At 31.8% G+C, this 26699-nt stretch overlaps 4 protein-coding genes across 4 annotated transcripts; 1 reads left to right on the top strand and 3 right to left on the bottom strand.

Moving 5' to 3' along the window:
* Window positions 1-313: 313 nt before the first annotated feature.
* On the bottom strand, window positions 314-4066 carry LOC100790664 (IAA-amino acid hydrolase ILR1-like). Its single transcript, NM_001255500.2, has 5 exons — window positions 3607-4066; window positions 3265-3390; window positions 2370-2684; window positions 1657-1785; window positions 314-887 (listed from the first exon to the last, which is right to left on the bottom strand). The coding sequence occupies exons 1-5, from the start codon at window positions 3955-3957 to the stop codon at window positions 474-476; spliced, it is 1335 nt and encodes a 444-aa protein (NP_001242429.2). The 5' UTR covers window positions 3958-4066; the 3' UTR covers window positions 314-473.
* Window positions 4067-6052: 1986 nt separating this feature from the next.
* On the top strand, window positions 6053-7910 carry LOC100818503 (IAA-amino acid hydrolase ILR1-like 1). The gene is made up of 3 exons (XM_006585480.4): window positions 6053-6990; window positions 7101-7229; window positions 7480-7910. Exons 1-3 carry the CDS (start codon window positions 6919-6921, stop codon window positions 7891-7893), a joined length of 615 nt encoding a protein of 204 aa, XP_006585543.1. The 5' UTR covers window positions 6053-6918; the 3' UTR covers window positions 7894-7910.
* A 6183-nt stretch (window positions 7911-14093) lies between these two features.
* Window positions 14094-18666, bottom strand: LOC100790140 (IAA-amino acid hydrolase ILR1-like 4). Its single transcript, XM_003531587.4, has 4 exons — window positions 18249-18666; window positions 17779-17904; window positions 15448-15891; window positions 14094-14664 (listed from the first exon to the last, which is right to left on the bottom strand). The coding sequence occupies exons 1-4, from the start codon at window positions 18600-18602 to the stop codon at window positions 14257-14259; spliced, it is 1332 nt and encodes a 443-aa protein (XP_003531635.1). The 5' UTR covers window positions 18603-18666; the 3' UTR covers window positions 14094-14256.
* A 1162-nt stretch (window positions 18667-19828) lies between these two features.
* Window positions 19829-26134, bottom strand: LOC100789607 (IAA-amino acid hydrolase ILR1-like 4-like). The gene is given in 5 exon segments (NM_001255367.2): window positions 19829-20331; window positions 21070-21198; window positions 21973-22287; window positions 24232-24357; window positions 25750-26134. Coding segments are annotated over 5 exon segments (1296 nt in total). The 5' UTR covers window positions 26101-26134; the 3' UTR covers window positions 19829-19956.
* Window positions 26135-26699: the final 565 nt, after the last annotated feature.

Raw genomic sequence — 26699 nt, 5'->3', positions numbered from 1 at the left:
ATTTGATTAAAAAAATATAAATTTCTCTTGATAGTAAGGATTTTAGATATTTAAGGTAGAAAAAAGTTACAAATTTAGTGAGTCGCAAGTTGTATTTAATGAATAAAACTTTTAATTTTGTAGTTTTAAAAAAAAATAATCAATAAAAAAGTGTGTTAAAATATAAAGAGGAAAAATTCTAGATTTTACCTTATCAGTCAATCACAAATTCAATCACAAATAATTATGTATTATGTATGATAATTTTGTTGACTTTTATAAAATTCTATAATATGAGTAAATATTCATTAAATATGTGTCACAAGTGTGTTTCTAGTGCTCCTTTTATCTTTATTGTTACTCCGATCTTTAAAGGGAAAAACACTTAGGAATCTAAAGCATGTGACAGTTGAAGCTGTATAACAATGCCACATATATATCAGGTCATTGTTGCAAGAAATAAGACTACAATAGCTTTTAACAATTGCTGACACTTACAATTGATCATGATATTTCCCTACTACCTTGGCTATGCCCCGCTGATATTTTGTAAGATAACCAGTGGCCAATGATGCATGAAGTGCAGCCCCATAAGGAAGTCCATCTTCATTGATTACAAGATAGGGTGAGTGTAATGGCGCAACCGGTTCAAATGAAGAAGCATTCTTCATTCCAAGCGTGAAGTAGTAGCCAGGTATGACCTCTTGATAAAACGCAAAGTCTTCAGCAGCCATGTCTTGTTCCATATTAGTGTCAACTTTATTGATACCAAGCAAATTCCCAGCTACATCAACAAAAAGCTTGTGCAGGTCACCATTATTTATAGTTGGAGGATATAAAGGATTCTCTTCTTCAAAGAAGTTGACACTTGCATTGCACCTTAGCACAGCAGCTTGACCAATGATAACCTGCATAAATAATCAGCCTTAGCCACTACCACAAGGCAACACAACAATCTTATTCTCACAGTAATGTACCTCAAACTCATAAGTTTGTCAAACATCAACAAAAGGTAAAGGCCTACTAGATTTTTTCCTTAAACTCATAAGTTCTATGTACCTCTTAAATATGCTCTACGAACAAAACTACTTTACAGGAATCTGATTCTCCATGTTTGTGTAATCTATATATGCATTTACTCTCAGTTATGTTGACATGTTTTTTGTATGACAATAAAGAAAAAACTAACGTACTCCGGTGCTAGAAGGCTCATATGTGAAGCTATGAAGAAGGGCATTGTATGCAGTCTTATCCTTACATATGCAAAAGACTGTTTCTGAATTCAAACCCTTAATCAACAAGTCAGCAAGGTGCAGCTTTACCGCTGCACTAGAGCTCGCTTTCATTTTGTACACCAATGATTATGGAATTATAAAATGTGACGTAGGTGGCATTTGAGTTGTTTTTTATAATCCCCTTACAAACAAAAAACTACAACCATACAAGTTTCTAACTGATCCTATGAAATTCAACATATTTCTTATTATAACTAAAATAAGTAGTTTGAAGTAAATAATCATAATCATAATCATAATCAAGCTATTAGATTTAACAACCACAGGAAAGAAAACAAACAAGTAAGTGAGAGGTGATGATGTATATTATAAGAGTCTAGATCATTCATTTCAGATTTCAGTTCATGCATGTAAAATGAATCTATTTTTCTCCTTGACAAACCTGCTCAATGCGTTGTTTAAGGTGCTCCAATGTTTCTCTAGAAAAAGCTCGGAAAGTGCCACCAATTGTGACATAATCTGGAATAACATTGAAAGCATCACCTCCTTGGAGCTTTGCAATTGTCAAAACCTGTGGGGACATGTACTTTATTTAAGGAAGATACAGAGGATTGTCACCATAAACAAGTAAAGTCCTTCAGGAATCAAGCCTTTTCTTCTGTTTAAATAATAAGCAATTATATATCACGAACACAAAGATTCACAAACATATACATCCTAAAGGTCTAGATCCCATATATATGCCTCTATGATTATTAAAAGCTTGTGGTAAAGTGCTACTCTAACTCATCTTTTTCTCTGACAAGGGTATTAAAGTTTCACCCCACTTGGTCTTCAAGTCATTATTTTCTCCCATCCCTTGTGATCGAGAGACACTGTCTTCTAATCCTGATACTCGATATGGCATTGACTAGCGAGAAGTGTTGTGGTTTTCAATTCCATATGGTGCTCATCCAGGCTCAATTTTCCAGCCAAGCTAATCACTCAGTGTATTACTTAAAATGTAATAGTATTCTTACTTGAGCATATAATTAGCTATTAGCAGTCGCAGACTCAGAATATTGTAAACACTTCTTGATATTAGCATTAAAATGAGGATAAAATAAGTATAAATATGAAGCTCACAATGGAAAAATAAGAATGAACCAAATATACCTGAGGGTCAAGAGGATCAGCCTCGCGAGAAACAAGGTTTTGTAAGCTAATAATGACATTGGTAGCAGCCATTACAGGGTCTATAGAAAGTTGGGGAAGAGCTGCATGACCTCCCTTTCCTCTTATTATTGCTTCAAATACACCACTTCCTGCCAATAATGGACCAGACCTAGAGGCCACTTCACCTACAGGAATCTCAGGCTTCACATGTAATCCAAAGATAGCAATAACATTATCTAAGGCTCCAGTATCTAAAATTTTCTTAGCCCCTGCACCTCCTTCCTCTGCTGGTTGGAAAACAAGAACAATAGTTCCCTATTTAGACAGCAAGATAATGAATTTGTTAGGGATCCATGAGAGAGGATGAAGACAACATATGTCACTGAGTCACTGTTAGTGACTTAAGCATTGGAGTGACTTTGCAGATGTCACACCCGTTATCCAATTGAATCTATTTTGAAGAGTAAAATCATTTGATCAGATTCTTTCAATTTTCTTGATTTATCATTTGATTGGCTTGGTTTAAAATTTAAATTTGATCCAATCCAATTTAAAGTAATATGCATTTGATCAATTTTTCGTTTTAGTCTTATTTCTATCTTTCTTCGGAGAAAATATTAAATAAACAATAGCATATATAATATAGTAAAATAAATAAATAAAAGATATCGCATGTCTTATCTATAAGTTATAATATAGCTAATAATAATATAATTAGAGCTGACAATTTATGGGGCACAAGTCAAACCAGATACACTCTTTAATTTCAGACCCAAAATTAAAACTTGTGACCTTAAGCATACTATTCAAATTCCCTTGAATAAAGCAAAACATAACGTTATATAGAAAGGAAACCGGAAAAAAAATAGAATGCAATATAAAAAGTAAGTAAAACCTGCAACTGTTTTTCATGTTGTTTGAGAATCTTTGCTGCCCCAAGAAGCATAGCGACATGAGCATCATGGGCACACGCATGCATCTTTCCAGGTACTTTACTCTTGTGCTCCCACTCCACCATTTCCTGAGGTTAAGATATACATACCATCAAATCAATGGAATATACAAAGAAGTGTCAATAAAACTGAGAAATTAATTAATTAATTAAATGCAAACATAACTCTTTTGTTGTCTTACCCTTTCCACCAAAACCAAAGAGAACCATCACATAAAACTATCATAAAAAAAGTCAATCATGGTTCAAGCATATGAAAATAAAATAACATAAAACTCATGAAACCTGAATCGGGAGTGCATCCATATCAGTTCTTATTGCAACAAAAGGCGAGCTTCCTGTCCCAATGTAGCCAATAACACCAGTGACAGCAACTGGGTGTTTATATGAGATACCCAGTTTATCTAATTCCTCTCTAATCAGTTTACTGGTCTCAAATTCTTCATAACCCAACTCTGGATTCTCATGAATCTTCCTTCTGATTTTCACCATCCAATCAAATACTTCAGGCTTCTTGGCATTTTCTAGATAGTTTGTGGAGAGTTGATTTGAGGAATCTGTTAATGAGAAGATGGGTGTTGCATCCAAGGCAAGGAAAATGAAGAACAAATTGAACCGTTTTCTGAAGCAACACATAGTTACTTTGGTTTGGTGTTTGAGAGAATGAAACGAAGTGAAGTAGTACAAACAAAACAGAGGACAACAGTAAAACAGCAAACAATCGGCTTTTGTTTTATAAGATCGTGATGGCCACTCCAACCTGTCAAGATATTTATTAGATGGAACACATTTTTCAACACTATGCTTTTTAGCATGGTACTTTTTTGCTGTTAAATCCTGTCTTTCACGCACTAACAAAAAAATCTTGTTATTTCATATTACTTTATCATAAATATTTAGGTGGAATCCAAATTTCTTAGTGTTGAGTCTTTCTTCACCATTGGATGGATTGAGTGAATTATTCTATGATAGTTGATTAGAAGTGGTAATAGGCTAGATTGAATAAAATTTTGTTTAAATAGGTCTAATTTGTGTAAAAAATTTAAGGCTTGAGTTTGGTTTATTATACATCATAGACTTTCACCACTACAAAATACATTATATACTTTTTATATCAGTTCATAATCAATATTGAATTGATCAACATATCAGTTCTTCAATCAATGTGAAAAATCACCTTTTACAATAGTTATAGAGACAAGTGGCTTAACAAGGATTATAAAACTCTTGTTAAGACCAAAGTTTAAAAAAAAATAGCACTTACGGGATTAAAAAACTTTCTTAATACCAAAGTCAAAACAAAACATATCAAAAAAAAATCATGGTGATGTTCTAGCTATTGTAATACAATCTAGAAGAAGGGGAAAAGGAAAACGGGAAGAGTGAAGAGAAGAAGTTGGAGTTAAGGTTATTTCATAAACTAATATGATTCAATAATATTGATAAATAAAAAAAAACTGAATAAACAGAAAATTGAAGAATGAAAAATGGAAAAGTCAATTTTTTATATAGATTTAATATTTTTTTTTATCCAAATCAAACTTGTATATACATATATAATTTTTTATTTGTGAATTTATGATATCACAACATTCTTACATTTTATTTCTTATATATTTATAAAATTATTATGTAACGTGCACTTATTTATGAGAAATATATTTAAAAATAATTTAGTGACTATTGGAGTAAAGGTGTATATAAATGTAATTATTCAGCAAAAAATATAGAAATGTAATTATTCTATTGTCTAAATATAATTTTCGTTTAAATATATAATTTAATTCTTATACATATGTCATGAATTCTGCTGATAAAAAAAACATGTCATGGATTCTTAATTTGGTCCATTTATGTAAAACTTATTAAATCAATTTCTATGTGTCTTGGATTTTCAATTTGCATTAGTCCTCACCACCATTAACCTTACTCTTTTTTAATTTGGCTTCTACATGTAGATCTAGCACATTCTTAATTTGATCCTTAAATTAAGAATGCACTACAGTTATAGGAAAAATGAATGAAAATTAAAAATGTGTAAAGGGGTTATAGGTGGTAGAGACTAAATTCAGAATATGCAACAATACAAGGACTAAATTATATGTTCAACTTTAATTATACACTGAGGCAAATATAGGTCGTCCGATTCAACCCGATTTAATGGGCCAAAGCATGAAAAAAGGCTTGGATAGGCTGAACTGTTTTGCTTTGGGTGTTGCTAGGTGCACCCAGCATTATTAGCATTATTGCTGGTGCACCCAGCACTTAAGGTAAAATGACGAAAATACCCTTGATCCGTAAGCCATTTAAATTGATTCGTAAAAGCCTTACGGATCAACTTGATCTGTAGAAACCTTACGGATCAACTTGATCTGTAAGCCTTTTACGAAACAATACGGATCAACATGATCCGTAAGCTTTTTATGAATCAACTTGATCCGTAAGACTTTTACAGATCATGCTGATCCGTATTGTTCCGTAAAAGGCTTACGAATCAAGTTGATCCGTATCTATCTTACGGATCAACTTGATTCGTAAGCCTTTTACGGATCACCCTCACACACTCCCATCACAAATGCAAAAAAAGTGCAAGGACAGTTTTAGTATTTTAATTAAATGCTGGGTGCACCTAGCAACACTCTTTTGCTTTTTATACATGAAAAAAATTTACCATGACATTCATTTCTTGAGACTATATTGTATTGGCTTGACTTGATTTATTTGGTCCATCGGGCCTATCAAATTGACTCGATTTTTTTGGGTCACGACAACTCTAATGATATTATTATTAGTTATAAAATAACTTATACATCAGATATTTGATATTTGGAATTATTTTTTACTATTTTTATATTTACTATTTGTTTCATATATTTTTTTTGCAAAGAATAATAATAATAAAACTGAAAATTGATTAAATACATACCACTTAAGATTTGATTGGATCAAATTTAAATTTTAAACCTAGCCAATCATGGAATGATGAATCAAAAAATTAAAATAATACGATCAAATGACTTTTCTCTTGGAGATCGATTCAATCCAACATGCAAAACACGTAGTTGGCGCCTTTATTAGTCTACCATACAAAGGACACTCATCCATGTCTTCTCTCTGGATTACTTTGATCTTGTTTGGTCTGAGACAAGGATATCTGATCTACCTTTGCTTCGTGAGTCAGACTGGAATGATATGTTCCTTTCAGAATGTTGAATTGGTCCGATCTTGAGAACTTCGAACCGGTTTGGATTAATTGGTGTGATATTGTAAAGACACTCCAATGCTTAAGTAAACGAGAATCCCCTACAAGAAATATGATAATAAATGCGCATACTTGTGTTGTCTTCATCCTCCTCTCATGGATTCCTAACAAATTCATTATCTAGTTTTCCAACCAGCAGAGGAAGGAGGTGCAAGGGCTAAGAAAATTTTAGATGCTGGAGCCTTAGATAATGTTATTGCTATTTTTGGATTACATGTGAAGCCTGAGATTCCTATAGGTCTGGTCCATTATTGGCAGGAAGTGGTGTATTTGAAGCAATAATAAGAGGAAAGGGAGGTCATGCAGCTCTTCCTCAACTTTCTATAGACCCTGTAATGGCAGCTACCAATGGCATTATTAGCTTACAAAACCTTGTTTCTCGCAAGGCTGGTCCTCTTGACCCCCAGGTATATTTTGTTAATTCTCTTGTAAGCTACACATTTATACTTATTTTATCCTTAATTTACTTGTTATGCTGACAATCCCATGTGTCTTCTTTACATATTTGTCTCCACAGGTTTTGACAGTTGCAAAGCTCCAAGGAGGTGCTGCATTCGATGTTATTCCAGATTATGTCATAATTGGTGGCACCTTCCGAGCTCTTTCTAGAGAAGCATTGAAGCACCTTAAACAGCGCATTGAGCAGGTTTGTCAAGGAGAAGAATAGATTCATTTTACATGCATATAAACTGCAATTTTAAATTAATGAGTTCCTCTATAATTAATATACATCATCACCTCATTAATTAATCTGTTGTTTTCTTTCTTGTGGTTGTTAAACCTAATAGCTTGGTTAGGATTATGATTATGAGTTTAAGGGTGATCCTATACATAACTGCAATGTGGCCTTCAAGTTTATCACTGTGGTGGGGGCTAAGGCTGATTCATATATGCAGGTTATCATTGGTCAAGCAGCTGTGCTGAGGTGCAATGCAAGTGTCAATTTCCTTGATGAAGAGAAACCTTTATATCCTCCAACTATAAAGAATGATGACTTGCACAAGGTTTTTGTTGATGTAGCTGGGAATTTGATTGGTATTTATAATGTTAACATTGATATGCAAACAGACATGGCAGCTGAAGACTTTGCATTCTATCAAGAGGCCATACCTGGCTATTACTTCACGCTTGGAATGAAGAATGCTTCTTCAATTGAAACGGTTGCGCCATTACACTCACCCTATCTTGTAATCAATGAAGATGGACTTCCCTATGGGGCTGCACTTCATGCATCATTGGCCACTGATTATCTTACAAAATATAAACAGGACGTAGCCAGGGTAGTCGGGAAATATCATGGTCAACTATGAGTGTTAATAATTATAAAATGCCATTGTAGTCTAAGTCTTATTTCTTGCAACAATGATCTGATATATATGTGGCATTGTTTTACAGCTTTGATTGTTGCATGGTTTAGATTCCTAAGTGTGCATTTAGCTAATGGGAAATGGGACTAATAAAGATAAAAGAGTGTTGACCGTGCATTTAGAGGAGACTCTTGGAGAGGAAAAATATACTGTGCTGATTTCTATGTCTTGAAGATTTTGTCTCATGGCTTTCGTTTACAGGGTTGAGTTGTTTTCAGCAAAAAAATAAAAAATAAAAAAATCTGTGGGTAACATAATTATTTTTTACTAATTTACCACCAATAAATATGCTCATATGGAGCTATACCGACGAATATTATGTTTTTGTCGATAATTACTGACGACGGCTTAATTCATGGGAATGTTGTGAAAAAGCATCTATGGATTTGTCCGTGAGAAATTACTCACACCAACATATATTTTTATGAGAAATTACCCACACAAATATGTTAATGTCGGGTTGTTAAACTATAACGCACGAATCAACTAATGTGAATGTGAAGTTGTTACAACTTTGCTAGTGGTATATATTGAGTTCGTATCTTGGGTTTGCAGCTACTGCCTATGAATAAATTAAGGAAAACATAATGTTATACAGAGAGGAAACAGAAATAAAGAAGGCAATATAAAAAGTAAGTAAAACCTGCAACTGTTTTTCATGCTGTTTGAGAATCTTTGCAGCCCCAAGAAGCATAGCGACATGAGAATCATGACCACATGCATGCATTTTTCCAGGTACTTTAGTCTTGTGCTCCCACTCCACCATTTCCTGAGATCAAATCATCAATGGAATATAATTAACCAATTAAAGGCAAACATAACTCTTTTGGTTAACCAATTAAAGGCAAACATAACTCTTTTGGTTGTCTTACCTTTAACACCAAACCAAAGAGAACCAACCCATTAAACTATCATAAAAGAAAAGTCAAAATCCCATTTTCAAGCATATATTTTTTTTATCCCTGGGAAATGGAAGACAATGTCAGAAATTTACACATTTATTTAACCAAGTCAGTTATATCTTCCTGTTCAAGCATATGAATAAATAAATAAATAATAGAGAATTTATGAAACCTGGACGGGAAGTGCATCCATATTAGCTCTTATTGCAACAAAAGGTGAGTTTTCTGTCCCTATGTAGCCAATAACATAACTACATAAGTGACTGCAACTGGGTGTTTATATGGGATACCCAATTTATCCAATTCCTCTCTAACGAGTTTACTGGTCTCAAATTCCTCATAACCCAACTCTGGATTCTCATGAATCTTCCTTCTGATTTTCACCATCCAATCAAATACTTCAGGCTTCTTGGCAATTTCTAGAAAGTTTGTGGAGAGTAGGTTTCAGGAATGATCTGATAATGAGAATATTGGAGTTGCAGCCATGACATGGAAAATGATGAACATATTGAACCATTTTTTGAACGAAAGCATAGTTTCTTTGGTGTTTGAAAGAATGGAATGAAGTGAAGACCAAACAAAACAAAACGAAGACAGTGAGAAACAGCAAACAACCGTAGCTTTCTTTCATAAGATCGTGATGGTCACTCCCACCTGTCAAGAGATTTATTGTTCTCTTCATAGTTACACCTTGGCTAATATTTTATTGGATGGAACACATTTTTTATTATTAAATCGTCGAATCCCGTGTTTGCCACAATAATAAAAAAATATCTACATTATTTAATAAAATTATCATAACAATGGACCCAAAGGTAAAAAATGTCAAATAACAATAACATTCTCTATAATTATATTGTGGATGTGATGGCATGATATGCATGTCTTAAGTAATATTTTCTTATTACAAAAATCAGATTTGATTCATCTTCTTCACCAAAGTAAGAGTTTACCTTACCGAATTAGGTTAGCAAAATCTATATTATCTTCTCTTCAATTTGCAAATTTGGATATAAAAAAAGGCTAAAATATCATTTTGATCCATTATTTTTTGCATTTTTATGTTTTGATGATTCTTTAGAAGTGTCAATTTAGTTATTTATGTTTTTTTCGATTAAAGATTATAAGCATCCCTTAATTCGCTAGTTAGAGATTAATTTCAATGTGTTTGTGGTTAATTCAAGAAAATTTTAGTTATTTATGTTTAGCGATGGATCCAAAATGATTCTTTCACTTATTAGATAATCATGTAATGTTAATTTTATTTTATTTTATTTGTAGTTTATTTTATGACGGTTTAAAATTGTCAAAAATTGCTTATATAGGTCAATTAATTGATACTAAGTTTGATTCCTATAAATAAAAAATGTTATACAAATATTAAAAGAGAACTGATGCATTCAATAATTAGAAAAATTATGAAAAAAATTATAAAACGAATTTTTTTACTGCATGAAATGACTTAATAATTTTTAAAAATCCATTTATTAAATATAAATTAAGATAAATTAATTTGGAAAGTTCCTATACTTTTACCAAATTCTCAATAGTTTCTTGACCTTCTTTTTTTCTTTTAATTGGATCTTGAACTTTTTTTTTTCAATTAGGTCTCTCATCTAATTGTTATTATAAAAAATGAACTGCAAAGATCTAACTAGAGGTAAGTGTAGGAAATTGGCGTATCTTGAGTATAGTGTACACACAACTAAGTCAATTATGAGATATTCTTATAAAGTTTCTACCTAACTAGGCATTCCTTCACAATTATTTGGCTCTACAAAACTATTAAATTATATATATTCAAAATATTGAAATTACTATTATATTTTAATTTTTTTTATCATTTTAAAAATTAATTTCTTACTAAAATTACTCTCTTAAAATGTAAAGCACTACCATATTAATAACCGTTAAATATGAGTTATTTTTTATAATAAAATTAATAAAAATATCCTTAAAATGATTATTTAGCAATTATTCATACTTAATTGTTAAGAATTAATGTTTTTCCTATTCATGACTTGTAGATATGAAAATGAGGGATTAAAAATTTAAAAGCTGAAAAAAATAAGCAAAAAAATTGAACAAGGTCCAGTCTATTGCGCACTCAGCACAAATTCAAGCATCAGCGCTAAGCAAGCAGAACGCGCTAAACGCGAATACAAGCATATGTGTTAAGCAAGTAGAGCACGCTAAGTGTGAGCACACATGTCCAAGTCCACTCCAGTAACTATATATACAAAAAAAAAGTCAAACCAAGGAGAAAATACACACTGAATCTCAAAACACTCTAATACACACCTAAAGCCTAAGAACTCTCCCTTAGGACATTTTTTCTTCTCTTTCATCATTTTCTGTTCCCTTTTTCCATACTTTCTCCTCCATCAGTTCCTATACTCCTTTTCTAGTGTAAGTTTCTTATGGCTATGAAAAGTTTAACCCTCAGATGTATTATATACTTCATATTTATCAATGCAACACATGTTTCTATCTTATTATCCTTTCTTACTTTTAATTTCTTGCATCATTCATCCTTGCATTATTTTGGGGATTAGGTGTTTGACAGAAGGTAATCCTTAATATGAATACAAGAAGATTTTCATGCATCATTTTATGAATTAGTCGTCGACAAGGATAATTTCTAATAAACTAAAAGGAAGGATATCTTAATAAAATCATTGTTATACATATAATGATTGCATTATGCTTATGCATTGAAACAAACATCTAGAATTAGAACTTCATGCATTTTATCTGTTGAATATTTGTAAAGACATTTAGAAGATAAATAGGTAAAATATGATTGTCATCATAAGACATCATGGGCAAGTAATCTAATAGATATGGGTAGGATGAATTCACCTGATTGATAAAGAAAAATAAAAATAATACATCTTAGGCAAACAAGCATGTTAGTCCTAATATTTATTTATTGAATTCCTATTAATTTTTTGTTTCTATTATTTCTTTGTCTACTAATATATGTTATTATTTACTGTTCTTGCTACTTATCATTTAATTCATCGTATCTCTTCTCTTATAAATTGAAAATTATACAACGCAAGTACAAAATAAAATTCATGTGAAAATTAATACTCAGACTTTTGAGTTTTTACTACTTTAAACATTTGGTACATTTGTCAAACAGTTAACACATATAAATTTACATGAAACTAAATTATAATAAAGTTTTCTTTTTGAGTAATTAATATGATAGTAAGTTTTTTATAATATATTATAATAATTTTTTATAAAATTAATTTAGAAAATAAAATCTGGACAAAGACAAAATTGATGAAAAATTAGGAATAATTCAATTATCAAATTATTTTGAAAAGTAATGTCCTAATTATATCTTTGCATAACTAACTGTGACTTTTCACGTTCCGTAAAAAGTTTTGGTTTTTAATGTTATTTAATAATTTATAAAATAAAGGTCTAAGAATTAATTCGAGGCCCTATCTTTGTTCGTTACAACTCTTGTTTGGTTTGATTGTTTTTTATTTTTATTTTTTTAGTAAAAATAGAAAATGGTAATGAAAATATGTTTGGTTGGATTTTTGTTTTCATTTTCACTAAAGATATTTTCTCAAACGAACCAACAATTAAAAACAATGAAATTTTGTTTTCAGTTGAAATCAGGAACCTTATCTTGAGTAAAATGAAAACGTGGCGGTAAAAAATATAATTTTAAGTAAATCTAAAAATACATTTCCTTTTGAAAACATATTTTAATTTATTAAAAACAGAAAACAAAAAGTCAAATCAAACATGTTTTCAAAATTCTAATCTTCTAAAAATAAAAACAATTTTCAAAAAATGAAAAAAAAAATAAAAATATAAACCAAACACCCCTTTATTTTTTTATGAACCCTAGTCATCGCCATGAATCGTCCTCCACCGAACTACTAGAGATATCCATATATGAATAAGACACTTGTCAATCTTGTTTACGAAGAGATGCCACATGGCGTGGACGCTGGTTCAGTGTCACATTATAAGTAGGTCGAGTATGGATTCCATTGATCAAAGACAAACAGGATATAAAAATCATCGACACCATCCTTATATTGTTAAGGGGCAGCACAATCCTTGATGTAAATAATATAATGTATAGACATAACATATAATGTATAGGCATGACATACAAACTCAAACTCATGCATATATGGTACTTATTTGACCCAACATATGACTTTGACAAGCAAAATCCATTTTTAATTGGCAAAATCTGTTTTCACGGGCAAAATCCATTTTTATCAATATGACGACGTTTCTCAAGTCTACCTTGGATCATTCACTTGAAAATAATGCTAGGCGAGAGACGAAAATTGTTGCACTGTACGATATCCATCGTTATTGTGGCTCATTCTATGGTGGAAGTTAACCCCAATACTTGGATCCTTATTATCTAGACAAGGATTAGTGTTTGGTATAGTTTGATTGAGAATTAAATGAGATGTATTCACATATGTGTGTGTGTGTGTGTGTGTGTGTGTGTGTGTGTGGTGTGTGTGTGTGTGTGTGTGTGTGTGTGGTGTGTGTGTGTGTGTGTGTGTGTGTGTGTGTGTGTGTGTGATTTTGAAGAACTTGTTATAATGTAATAGAAATTTAAATACTTTTTTGCAAATTTGTATCTTGACTTATTTTATAGTCATATCCTCCTCCCTCCCCCACTGAATACAGACCTTTTTATTCTAAAATAATTGAAAATAGTGTTTAATTAGATTAGGACAATTGTTGATTTTTATAACAATTTATAGCAGTACTTTAACACTTCCACTTATTTATCAAATAAAATCAATTAAGTGCTTTATTTTTCCATGAATTTTTTATTTCCATTGGTGTTATGCAAAAGTGAGAAGAGTAAATTTTTTAAGTTCCAAAATATAAGTTGAAAAATTCAAAATCCATAAATAAAGGATACATGTACACTCCTATTTAATTTTTTTCTTTAAATTAAAATAGAAATGCAAAACTTTTCCCTACCACTTTCAAATTATGTGCATCTTTATTAAGGCATGCATCACAACTATCATCATATTTGGTGCTTTGGCGTTTACCTTAATTAATTTCTTAGTTGGTTGGTTTTGTATGTTGGCTATTATGTTTTTATATTAGCTTCAACTAAAATATCTTTAACTGGATCTTAAATAGACATCTTTGACTAAGTCTCAACCAAAAAATCATTAGCCTCAACCTTGGCTGAAGTATTTTAACATCTTTAGATCGTCCTCAGTCAAAACAACTTAAGCTTGACCTCCTCTAAAATATTCTCAACTGGATCAACATGGGTTCAGCACTTACAAATCAAAACCCTGAGATAAGTAAAAATGCAAAATATATATAGCCACGTATCTGGTCATTGTTACAAAAAATAAGAGACTACATGCTTTATTAGAACTTACAATTTATCATGATATTTCCCCGCTACCTTGGCTACGTCGTGCTGATATTTTATAAGATAATTAGCAGCTAATGATGCATGAAGTGAAGCCCCATAGGGAAGCCCATTTTCATTGATTTTGAGATAGGGTGAGTGCAATGACTGATTCGGTTCAGGTGAACTCTTCACTCCAAGCATGAAATAGTAGCCAGGTATGACCTCTTGATAGAATGCAAAGTCTTCAGAGCCCATGCTTGGTGACTCGTCAATGATAACATTATTGATGCCAATCAAATTGCCAGCTACATCAAGAAAAAGCTTGTGCAATTCACCATGATTTACAGTTGGAGGATATAAAGGTTTCTCTTCATCAAAGAAGTTGACACTTGCATTACACCTCTGCACAGCAGCTTGACCAATGATGACCTGCATAAATGATCAGCCTTAGCCCCTACCACAACAACAACTTGAAGGCCACAAGGCAATTAACACAGAAATCTTATTCTTACATTAATAAGAAAAATGTTACTATCAATCCACTCTCTAACACCATGTTGAACGTACTTTTTTTATTGGTTCAAACCGAATAAATTTTATAAATCTCGCATCATGATTCTCTCTCTTAATTTGTAGGTTTTAATAAATTTTAAATAATCATGTTCCTAACAGTCCTGCAGTAATACTATAAAGGTTAACCATCAAGCTAGCTCATAAGCCTGTCAAACATCAACAAAGGAAATGGAACTACTAGGGTTTTATTGTATGTACCAATCTCTACGAAGAAAAACTATACAGGAATTTGATCCCCAATTTGTGTAATCATCTATATATGCATCTATTCTCATTTATGTTGACAAGTTTTGTGTATAACAACAATTATGATACAAAACTTGATGCGAATGTGGCATTTGAGTAATTTGTGACTGTCCTTTCTACAAACATACAAGTTTAATTAGTTTATCCTATGAAATATATAGCAGTGCTTATTAATAACTGAAGTAAGTTGTTTGATGCAATAAACGAACCAGTTATTCTTAATGTAACATCCTTTTCAATGCCAATTATAATCACAATCAAGCTAGGTTTAACAACCACAAGAAATAAAACAACAGATTAGTGTGAGGTGACGATTCATATTATAGAAGAGATCATTAATTTCTGATTTCAGTTTATGCATGTAAAATGAATCAATTATTCTCGTTGACAAACCTGCTCAATGCGCTGTTTAAGGTGCTGCAATGTTTCTCCAGAAAAAGCTCGGAAGGTGCCACCAATTGTGACATAATCTGGAATAACATTGAATGCAGCACCTCCTTGGAACTTTGAAACTGTCACAACCTGTGGTTCCAGAGGATCAGCCTCGCGAGAAACAAGGTGTTGTAAGCTAATGATGACATTAGAAGCTGCCAATAGAGGGTCTATAGAATGTTGGGGAATGGCTGCATGACCTCCCTTTCCACTTATTTTTGCTTCAAAGATGCCACTTCCTGCCAGTACTGGACCAGACCTAGAAGCCACTTCACCTACTCGAAGCTCAGGCACCACATGTAATCCAAAGATAGCAGTAACATTATCTAAGGCTCCAGAATCTATAATTTTCTTAGCCCCTGCACCTCCTTCCTCTGCTGGTTGGAAAACAAGAACAACAGTTCCCTATTTAGACAACAACAAGATAATGATGAATCTATCATCATATCATAACTTAACAATCCAGAGAAAAGTAGCACAACATAACAATCTAAACAAAGTTAAGAGATAAGATCTATATCCTAATCTAAACTAAGTGGTAACAATTAGATAAGATCTTCATGTAAGATAATAGAATCATGTTGGTCGATTATTTAAGGCGCCAACTTCTTCTCTTGTTTAATTTCTTTTCTCCCTTCTTCTAGATTGTACAACAATAGCTAGAACCAAGAATGATTTTTTTTTTCTTTTGAAAAAATATAAGGATTAAGAAGTAGTATATCAGATGATTGAATTATCTAAATTTTCAAAAGTTGGCATGGTGGAAGATACTGGACTTGGGTAATGTGCAGCATTTAACCAATATGTTGTAGTAAACCAAAGGTTGACATAATTTGAATTCTACAACAAAAATAATAAAGAAAAACGTACATAAATCATCAAAAGGATCACATTTCTTAATAGATGGCAAGTTGGACAGTAGTGAGGAGTGACTACTGACCCCACGTTTTAAATTTAGACCAGAAGAGCAGTATTAATTTAAACAAAATATAAAACAGAACACTATTGGAAAAATCAAATTAATTAAGTTTCACGTTAACCGGAGATACTAATTAAATATAAAATATGATTCTCATTTTATGAATTAAGATTAAGTTGAAATTAATCCCAAATTTTAATATGGTGTAAATGCATATCTTAAATGTGTTATTGAATCATCTATCAAAATTATTTATGCATCAAACTTAGTAGTGTGGGATGTGAAGGGTTGTATTGAAAAAATCCAAGTCAAATATTGATTAAGGATTGTGTTTAAGGCAACATCAATAATGTATCTTAATACTTTTATATATTTTTAAAAATAATTTAAATTCAAAATATTTTTTGATAAATTTCATTATATTATTTGTAATTAATTTGTTCGTAAGATTATGTAATTTAAAAATGTATATACATAAATGCTGTTGTAAGCTATTCCAAAAAATTTATTACTCATTTAAAAATTTATGAAAAAATAGTTTAAATTTACTTTCAGTTCAAACAAGAAAATTGGCATTATAAATTAAATTTCATAAAAACTAATATGATTTATATAAAAAAATTCGATGAAAATGATAGTGATGTTATTACACATTCTGTTAGAGATTATTTTTTTATATATTATCATTTTTTGGTTGACTTTTTTACATATTTTTTTCAAGAAATTCAAGACTAACAATTATTATGATAATTATTTTTATTGTCATATTACTTTCATGTGAAAAATAAAATAAATATCACATCAACTAGGTTGGCTCGGCCCGATCGTGATCGATTATGATATGGGCTTTATCAGATTAGACTAAAAAGATATGCATTAAGTGTGTGTTTGAATAAATATCGAAAAAATAATTTTAAATAAAATTGATTTAAAGTGGTTGCGTGTTAGATAACGCACATAATTAGTTCTATCTAATAATATCATGATGAAAGCATGAAAAAATATAAGCAACTATTTTTTTACTTCACTTTCATAGTGAAAAATTAATTTTTTTTTTCTTGGCATTAATCTATTCCAAACACACTATTGATATATATTTCAATGTTTTTATTATAAAAATGAGTTAGTAATAATTTGTGCAAAATTTGTTATCAACACAAAAATTGCCTACAAAGTTACCTAAAGTTGTTTTATCTCAATCGATTTTAAATCTAAAATAAACTCTTCAACATAAAAGAATTCAAATTAGTCCAACAAGTTCAATCCATTTTACTATTTCTATATTTTGGGTTGGCCATACTCAAATTCTAATAATGATATCATATTGAGAAAGGAAACAGAAATTAAGAAGACAATATAAAATGTAAATTGACCTGTATCTCTTTTTCATATTGTTTGAGAATCTTTGCAGCTCCAAGAAGCATAGTGAGATGAGCATCATGACCACACCCATGCATCTTTCCAGGTACTTTACTCTTGTGCTCCCACTCCACCATTTCCTAAGGTTAACAAATACAGAAGCGATACATGTATACTCTTTAATTTTAAATATCGATCTCATCAATATTTCTCTTTTTTTTTTTCTATCTCATTTCTCTTTAATTGAATAGCATTATGGTGTTCATGAAGAAATTTCCTAACACACAACATCAAATCAATGGAATGTAGATTATAAAAATAAAAAAGCTACAGTGTCAGTAAAACTTAAGCAAAGGCAAACTTAACTCTTTTGTTGACGTACCTTCAACCCAGTTACCCAAATAAACCAACCATCTATTATTAGAAAAATGTCAAAATCCTGGTTCAGGCATATAAAAAATAAGACATAGAATTCATGAAAAACCTGGATGGGAAGTGCATCCATATCAGCTCTTACTGCAACAAAAGGTGACCCTCCTGTCCCTATGAAGCCAATAACACCAGTGACAGCAACTGGGTGTTTATATGGTATACCCAGTTTATCTAATTCCTCTCTAATGAGTTTACTGGTCTCAAATTCCTCATAACGCAACTCTGGATTCTCATGAATCTTCCTTCTGATTTTCACCATCCAATCAAATACATCGGGCTTCTTGGCAATTTCTAGAAAGTTTGTGGAGAGTTGGTTTGAGGAATGATCTGATAATGAGAATATTGGAGTTGAAGCCAAGACATGGAAAATGATGTACAAGTTGAACCATTTTTTGAAGGAACACATAGTTGCTTTGGTGTTTGAGACAATAAATGAAGGGTTTTGGGGGTGGGGGGGGGGGGGGGGGGGGGGGGGGCGGTGAAGTAGAATAATATGAAGTGTTTGAGAGAATAAAATTAAGTGAAGCAGAAAACGAGAACAATTGAAGAAACAGACAGCGTAGCTTTATTTTATAAGATCGTGAGGGCCCATTCCAACCTGTGAAGAGATTTGAAGTATCTTTGGATTAGATAATCAATTAAATTTTTATGGTGAAGATAAAGTAACAAATAATTACTTCTTCTACTTTTTTATAGTGTCACCATGATTTTGTGAGGTAAAATTGATTATTGTGTGTTATTGATAAGGGTAAAGCTAGTTTCGGGTAGGAGTAACTCCAGAGAAATGGGGTTTAGAGAAGATTCAGATTTTGATTATCAAGGGTAAGCATATCTCATTCCTTTCTTTCTTCATTTCTTACATATAGCAATTCAACTTATCAGTCTAACAAACTCTGGCACGTGATTCACTTACTCATAACAGAATAATAACTAGGATTCGGATCCTCTCTATTTTAGGCCCTTAGATTAGCCTAACAGTTGAGATTAAAAATTTGGGAGTACGGACTTCTTCCTTTCTCACTTCCACTGCAGATTAATTTTCTCACTCTCTACAGATTAATAAACACACTACTTCCCATTCTTTTCGGTAATCAGTAATCAATTAACTAAAGTAACAAAATTGAAAGAGCAAATATCGAAAGTGTAATGTCATTGGAGTTTTGGCGCTAAAACACACTTGATTTTCTTTCCAAAGCAATAATCCTTTTTATTTTTCTGATATTAACCTGGTAAAATATTCATTTGTGACAACTTGGACCAATTTGATCTTGTGCATCCCGTGCTCCTCTGGGCTGTTTTTTTCTGCACTTTGGGAACTACTTCTCCTCTGATTGCCTTGGGTCTCATCTCCTCTATTGGGCCTTCATTCAGAACCGCATCTGACACAAGATCCTTATCCAAACACATCATTGGTCTGTTCATTGTTACACTTGGCTAAAGTTTTATAATTGGATGGACCACACTTTTCAACACTATGCCTTTTAATATATTACTCTTTTTACTATTAAATCAAATCCCAACTTTGGCACACTAATTAAAAATATCTCTGTTTTTAATAAAATTATCGTACAACTTTTTCACTGAACTATTTGTCAAAAAGTTATATTGGTATCTAGGCGCAACGACATGATATAGGTGTCTATTTAGGTAATGATATCTTATTACAAAAATCAGGTTTAATACACCATTTTCATCAAACTAAGTGCGCCTCTTCATAGTATTTTATTATTTTGAGAAAACTAGGGGGAAAAAAGAGGTTGTTACTGCTGAAGTTTTATAAGATAACTAGTAGCTAATGATGCGTGAAGTGCAGCCCCATAAGGAAGTCCATCTTCATTGATTCTGAGATATGGTGAGTGTAATGACTGAAACGGTTCATTAGGTGAAGCATACTTCATTCCAAGCGTGAAGAAGTAGCCAGGTATGACCTCTTGATAGAATGCAAAGTCTTCAGCTACCATGAATGGTGGCATGTTAAGATTAACATTATTGACGCCAAGCACATTCTCAGCAACATTTTGAAAATGCTTGTGCAAGTCACCATTATTCACAGTTGGAGGATTCGCTGGTCCCACATTTTCAAAGAAGTTAACAGTTGCATTGCATCTCTGCACAGCAGCTTGACCGATGATAACCTGCATAAATGAATCAGCCTTAGGCCATACCGCAAATGCAGTGACAAATACTAAGTGTAGACATTCTTTTTGTTGCAACAGAAATTCATGAACTTATGTATTATAGGGAGAGATGCACAAAGCTCCAACTATTAAGTCATGCAAAGGTTCACCCTTAAACATTAATACAAGGAAAAAAAAAAAAAAAAGTCTACTAGATTTTGTCCCATTTTTATGTACGTTTATTATGCTCTACAAAGAAAATTAAAACTTCTTTAGAAGAATTTGGTTTCCCCAGATTTGTGAAATCTATGCATCTAGATACTTTCAGTTTTGTTGATAAGTATTTTGCATGGCAATGATTAAAGATACAAAATATGATGTAAATGTATCATTTGAGTTGTTGTGTAACTGTCCCATGTGATCATGAAATACAGCATCGCTTATTGATAACTAAAATAAGTTGTTTGACCATGTGTAGATCAGAGATTGTTTCAATTTAATCAGTGGTCTTGAGTTTGAATTAGCTGCATCAAATAAATGTGATCCCTATAAAAATAAAATAAGGAGTTTTTTATGAAATAGGAAACTAGCCAGTTATTCTCGATACAACAACCTTTTTAATACCCAACATAATCATAAAGAAAAAAAAAATACTACTGTGAACTGACGATGCATAGTTGTATACATAGAAAAAAATAATATTTTTAGATTTCAGTTAATGCATGTAAAATGAATCTATTCTTCTCCATAACAAACCTGCTTGATTCGCAATTTAAGTTGGTCCATGCTTTTATTAGTAAAACCACGGTAGGTGCCACCAATTGTGGCATAATCAGGAATAACATTGAATGCATCACCTCCTTGAATCTTTGAAACTGTGACAACCTGCATTGACATATTATGTATGGAAGACACAAATGATGATTGTCACTATAAACAAGTCCTTCAGGATTCAGGCCTTTCATATGTTTAAATAATCGGCAGTTATCACATATAAAAATATTCACAAACTCGCACATCCTAAAGGTCTAAATTTCATATGCCTCTATGATCATTAAATGCTTGTGGTGCAGTTGCATTCCTCTAATTCTTTTTTTGTTACTGATAGGGGTATTAGAAGCACCTTACTTGGTCTTCAAGTCATATTATTTTTTTCCATCCCTTGTAATCAGGACACTGTCTTGTAATCCAGATACCGGATGGCTTTCACTGAGTGCATGTAGGGTGATTTTTCAACTCCTTATGGTGCTCATAAGCTCAATTTTGTAGCCATGGTAATCTCACTAAGTTTGTTACATAATTAATAGTGTTCTTACTTCTTGGCATATAATTAATCAATAATGATTCTTGGAACTAGAGTTATGTTGAATGATTTCTTCTATAGAAATGCTTTAACAAGTTCTTACATTTGAAGCTGATAAAGCAGGCAAAAGTTTTCCATGAATAGGTTGCAATGCTTATAATTTCCTTTCATAATACATTTTCTTCCTTTTGCTTCCTACATAACTAAACATGAAAACAGGATAACTGCTTAGCAATTAGCATAGCTGCAGATTCAATCGTGAAAGCTCTTGATATCAGCACTAAAATAAGAATAAAATCAGTATAAATGTGAGGCTCACAAGGGAAAAAGAAGAATCAACAATCAAGTATATATACCCGGGGATCTAGAGGATCAGCCTCGCGAGAAACAAGGTGCTGAAGGCTAATAATGACATTAGAAGCCGCCAATATGGGGTCTATAGAAAGTTGGGGAATAGCTGCATGACCTCCCTTTCCACTTATTTTGGCTTCAAAGAAACCACTTCCAGCCGTTAATGGACCGGACCTAGAGGCCGCTGTACCTACTGGAATGAGAGGCACCACGTGTAATCCAAAGATAGCAGTAACATTTTCTAAGGCTCCAGCATCTAAAATTTTCTTAGCCCCTCCACCTCCTTCCTCGGCTGGTTGGAAAACAAGAACAACAGTCCCCTGTAAATATAATGAATTTATCAGGGATCCATGACAGAAGATGAAGATAACAGAACATAACAGATAAAAGTAAGAGTAGCAGGCTTTAGTGAGTGTCGAGGCATAGTAGAATTGTTAGAAATTTAGATTTTTCCAGTTATCATATTAAAATGCCTTATGTGTCTACAGCTTTTTATCACTTGGAAAATTCGGTGAAGGTTATTTGTACTTAAGGAAAAGCTAGTTGTAGGCTAATGATGTTTATTTTGTAGCTTAGTCATGATTATCTTTTCCTCAGCGCAATCAGGGAAAAAATTGAATATACATAATATCAGTTTTTCCTCCTTTCTTCTACGTATGTGCGTGGTTGCTAGTTTCTTCCGACAACATTTTTTCATCATTCCTTAGCTTTGTTGTTTAGTCTAATAGATTTGATATTCAATCTAATAGCTATTAATGTTCAGTCTCATGACATAGTATCAAGAGCTTCATTGATTTTTTTACAAGGTCTGTGAGAGAGAGAAAATCAGATGCTATGAGGGAGACAAAATCGAAAAAAAAAAAGAGAGAGAACAAACAAGAAATCCCACCAAAAACCTTCAAACACAACAATGGCATCCGATGGTAGTTCTTTACCTCCGCCTATGTTTGCCAGAGAAAACTACCATAAGTAGCCTACAAAAATGAGGACTAATCTTAAGAGTTCGAAGTTTATGGGATGTGGTGGGAAATGGAAGCAATCCACCTCCTTTACCAAACAACCGAAATGTAGCTTAGATAAGGAATCATAATGATGAAGTGGCAAAGGAAGGTAGATCACTTGCCATTATACACAATTATGTATCTATCAAGATCTTGAATCTTAAGACTGCAAAAGAAGTCTGGGATAAGTTGAAGGAGGAACTCCAACCGAGGAAAGAACAGAAAGAATGCGGGTTGTGAACTTGAGAAAAAAGTTTAATGCATTGAAAATGCCAGATTCAAACTTATGAAATCTCAAATTGAAGCTGAGTATATCTCAGCTGCAGAAACAACAAATCAAGTCATTTGGTTAAGAAAAATGATATCAAATGTTGGGCAAATTCAAGTTGCAATGACTGTCATTTGGGTGGCCAATAAATCAGCCATTTGCTATAACAAAAGAATCCTATTCACCATGGAAGGACTAAGCACATCAAAGTGAAATATCATGTACTTAGAGAAGCTAGGAAATAAAAGGAAATAAGCTTGGAGCAATGCAATTCAGAAAATCAGATTGCAGACATTATGATGATAAAAGTCTTTTCCAAGGGTTTAAAGTATTGAGATCAAAGCTTTATGATGCAGTAATGTTTACTTTTTAGATTTGTCATAATTAAATTTTACCTTGCCTAGTTATAACAGATACATCATCATTTTTGCTCTTTTCTTCTGTGTATATGTGTGCTTGCTTTTCTTCTTACAACATTTCTGCATCATTCTTTTGCTTTGTTGTTCAGTCTAATAGCTTTGATGTTCAATCTGATAGCTATTAATGTTCAATCTTATAACAAGAATAACAAGAGCAATTTTGTCTCTTCTCATTTTCCTCACTCCCCTTTTCAAGGCCGTTTAACAATAACTACAATCGAGAGTTTTATTTTTCTTTTTTGAATAAAAGTAAAAGGCTTGGGATGTATATCGGATGATAGAATGATTGGAAGTTACAAAGTTGGCATGTCATTTGGCCAATGATTAACACCAATATATTAGAAATCAAAGATTGACATAATTAATTGGAATTCTACAATGATTTTTTTTATAAAAAAAAATTATAGATCGTCAAAATGGCCAGCTTTCTTGAATAGATAGCATGTTGGACAGTAGTGAAGAGTGACTTGTGACACCCCCACGTTTTAAATTTATATCAAGTGCAATACTTCAAAGGGGGAAAAGCAGAACATAACATTATAGAGAAAAGAAACGGAAATAAAAGTAAAATTAAACCTGTATCTCTTTTTCATGCTGTTTGAGAATATTTGCTGCACCAAGAAGCATAGTGACATGAGCATCATGACCGCAGGCGTGCATCTTTCCAGGTACTTTACTCTTGTGCTCCCACTCCACCATTTCCTAAGGTTAAGATACACCATCAAAATCAATGGAATATAAAGTTACAGTACTGTCAATAAAACTTGAGCAAAGGCAAACATAACAATTAACAAACCATAAAACATAAGTTGCTTGGATACGAGTACGTTAAAATAATTGTCCCTAAATTTGGTTCACCCAGAAAAAGAGTAACAATTTCACTCCGTACTTAGTGACATATTTCGGAGGTTAAGAATAGAGAGCCTCTTATGTCGTTGGCACACAATAGCAATGTGAATGAGAGCAAAGTAATAAAATCTTAGGAAAAACTTTTATTAAATTACTCATTTGCAGTTTCATGATTCTTACTTTTTTTAGTTCAAAGTGATCTTTTTAGTTCCTATCATTTGCATTTTAATTCTCTTTTATAGTTTTGAAACTAATTTTTATAATTCCTATAGTTTTATGATTCTTACTTTTTTAGTTTCTATAATTCTTACTTTTAAATTATATGGACTAAAAAGGTAAGAATATAAGGATCAAATGAGTAATTTAACCTTACTTTTATTAGTTTTATATATTGGACTTGAGTATCAAATGGGTAGCTAAATAGTATCAAATGTATCTAAATTAAGTAGGTTAAAATATGTTTGTATCCAAATTAAATAGGTTATTATAATTCTTTTTTAATTTTTATAGTTTAAAAGTAATTTTCTTAGTTTTTATATTTTATATTTTAATTTCATTTTAGTCCTTATTATCAAAGTAATATTATTAATTACAATTAACTAAAAAATATTAACAAGTAATTCGTAACTAATTTATTCTAATATAATTTATAAAAAAAATAATTGATAATTTATAACTAATTTATAACTAATTATTTTTATATATTTTTTCTAGTAAGGACTAAAATGTAACTAATACAAACTATAGGGACTAAAAAAATCACTTCCAAATTATAGGAATTAAAAAGGTAAGAATCATAAAATTATAGGATAATTTAACCTTTTCATTATATTTGAATTTTATTTTTTATCTTTAATAAAAAAATTCATTTTTATTTATGACATTTTAAATATTTTAGTTTATAGCTTTGTTGTGTCCTTAGGCGTCTGATTATTCAAACACATCAGTTGCTTATGTACTGTGTCACATTTGATTAAATGTGAAACCTTAGTTATGATGTGATGACGTGATTATCAATAATTAATAAATTAAAAAATATTAAAAACGAATTTCATGAAATATCTCGTGTGCGTGTATGCACGAATATCCCATGCACACCATCCTCGTACGTGAAAATTGACTATTGGACTAGTCATGCTTTCATAGCATAAAAGATAAAACTACTACGTATTAAGAAAAAAACGTCAAAATCCTGGTTCAAGCTTAATTATCAGGGAAAAAAAAGACATGCAGAGTTCATGAAACCTGGACGGGAAGTGCATCCATATCAGCTCTTAATGCAACAAAAGGTGACTTTCCTGTCCCAATGAAGCCAATAACACCGGTGACTGCAACTGGGTATTTATATGGGATACCCAGTTTATCCAATTCCTCTCTAATGAGTTTACTGGTCTCAAATTCCTCATAACCCAACTCTGGATTCTCATGAATCTTCCTTCTGATTTTCACCATCCAGTCAAAAACTTCAGGTTTCTTGGCAATTTCTAGAAAGTTTGTGGAGAGTTGGTTTGAGGAATCTGTTAATGAGAAGATTGGAGTTGCAGCCAAGACATAGAAAATGGTGAACAAATTGAACCATGTTTTGAAGGAGCTCATAGTTTCTTTGGTGTTTGCGAGAATGAAGTGAAGTAAAGAACAAACAAAACAAAGGAGAATATATAGTAAAACAGCACACAACGTACTTTGTTTTATAAGATCGTGAGGGGCCACTCCCACCTTTTTGAGTAGAGATTCCGTCTTTTCATTGTCACACTTGACTTGGCTAAAGCATTATTCGAAGAATTAATTAACCATTGCTTAAAATAAGGGTGGCACCGTTTCGATGTTTTTTAAACATTAGTATTTTTTTTATTTTTAAGAAATAGGTTAAGGATTAAACCTCTATTCCCATACATCTATCCCAATCTACCACATAATGCCAACTACAATCAGTTATACAATACATAATTTGAAAAGTCATTGTTTATCTCTTTTATATTTATTTTTAAACTGAATTTTTAATAAATTTTAAAATTAATCATCAATATATAATTAAAAAAATATCACAATTTAAATGACGCATTATCAATTTAAAATATAATTCATATGTTCAAAAACTTTGATTTAATAGTAAATTTTTTAACTATAATATATATTATATTTTTAAAAATATTATTTATTTTAAATTTAAATTAATTATATTAAAATAAATATTT

The sequence above is a fragment of the Glycine max genome, chromosome 8, assembly GCF_000004515.6.
Source record: "Glycine max cultivar Williams 82 chromosome 8, Glycine_max_v4.0, whole genome shotgun sequence".
NCBI lineage: Eukaryota > Viridiplantae > Streptophyta > Magnoliopsida > Fabales > Fabaceae > Glycine > Glycine max.
Note: the sequence above shows the minus strand (reverse complement) of the source record. Positions and strands in the feature narration are given on the sequence as shown.

Excerpts from the sequence above, each read along its gene's own strand:
- LOC100790664 (NM_001255500.2), bottom strand. The coding sequence starts at position 3,957 with ATGTGTTGCTTCAGAAAACGGTTCAATTTGTTCTTCATTTTCCTTGCC. Across the intron at positions 1,786-2,369 it reads CTGATCCTCTTGACCCTCAG|GTTTTGACAATTGCAAAGCT; the intron begins GTATATTTGGTT and ends ATGTCCCCACAG. Across the intron at positions 888-1,656 it reads TTAAACAACGCATTGAGCAG|GTTATCATTGGTCAAGCTGC; the intron begins GTTTGTCAAGGA and ends TTATTTATGCAG.
- LOC100818503 (XM_006585480.4), top strand. The coding sequence starts at position 6,919 with ATGGCAGCTACCAATGGCATTATTAGCTTACAAAACCTTGTTTCTCGC. Across the intron at positions 6,991-7,100 it reads CTGGTCCTCTTGACCCCCAG|GTTTTGACAGTTGCAAAGCT; the intron begins GTATATTTTGTT and ends TTGTCTCCACAG. Across the intron at positions 7,230-7,479 it reads TTAAACAGCGCATTGAGCAG|GTTATCATTGGTCAAGCAGC; the intron begins GTTTGTCAAGGA and ends TCATATATGCAG.
- LOC100790140 (XM_003531587.4), bottom strand. The coding sequence starts at position 18,602 with ATGTGTTCCTTCAAAAAATGGTTCAACTTGTACATCATTTTCCATGTC. Across the intron at positions 15,892-17,778 it reads AATATGAAAAAGAGATACAG|GGAACTGTTGTTCTTGTTTT; the intron begins GTCAATTTACAT and ends TTGTCTAAATAG. Across the intron at positions 14,665-15,447 it reads TTAAACAGCGCATTGAGCAG|GTCATCATTGGTCAAGCTGC; the intron begins GTTTGTCAACGA and ends TCATTTATGCAG.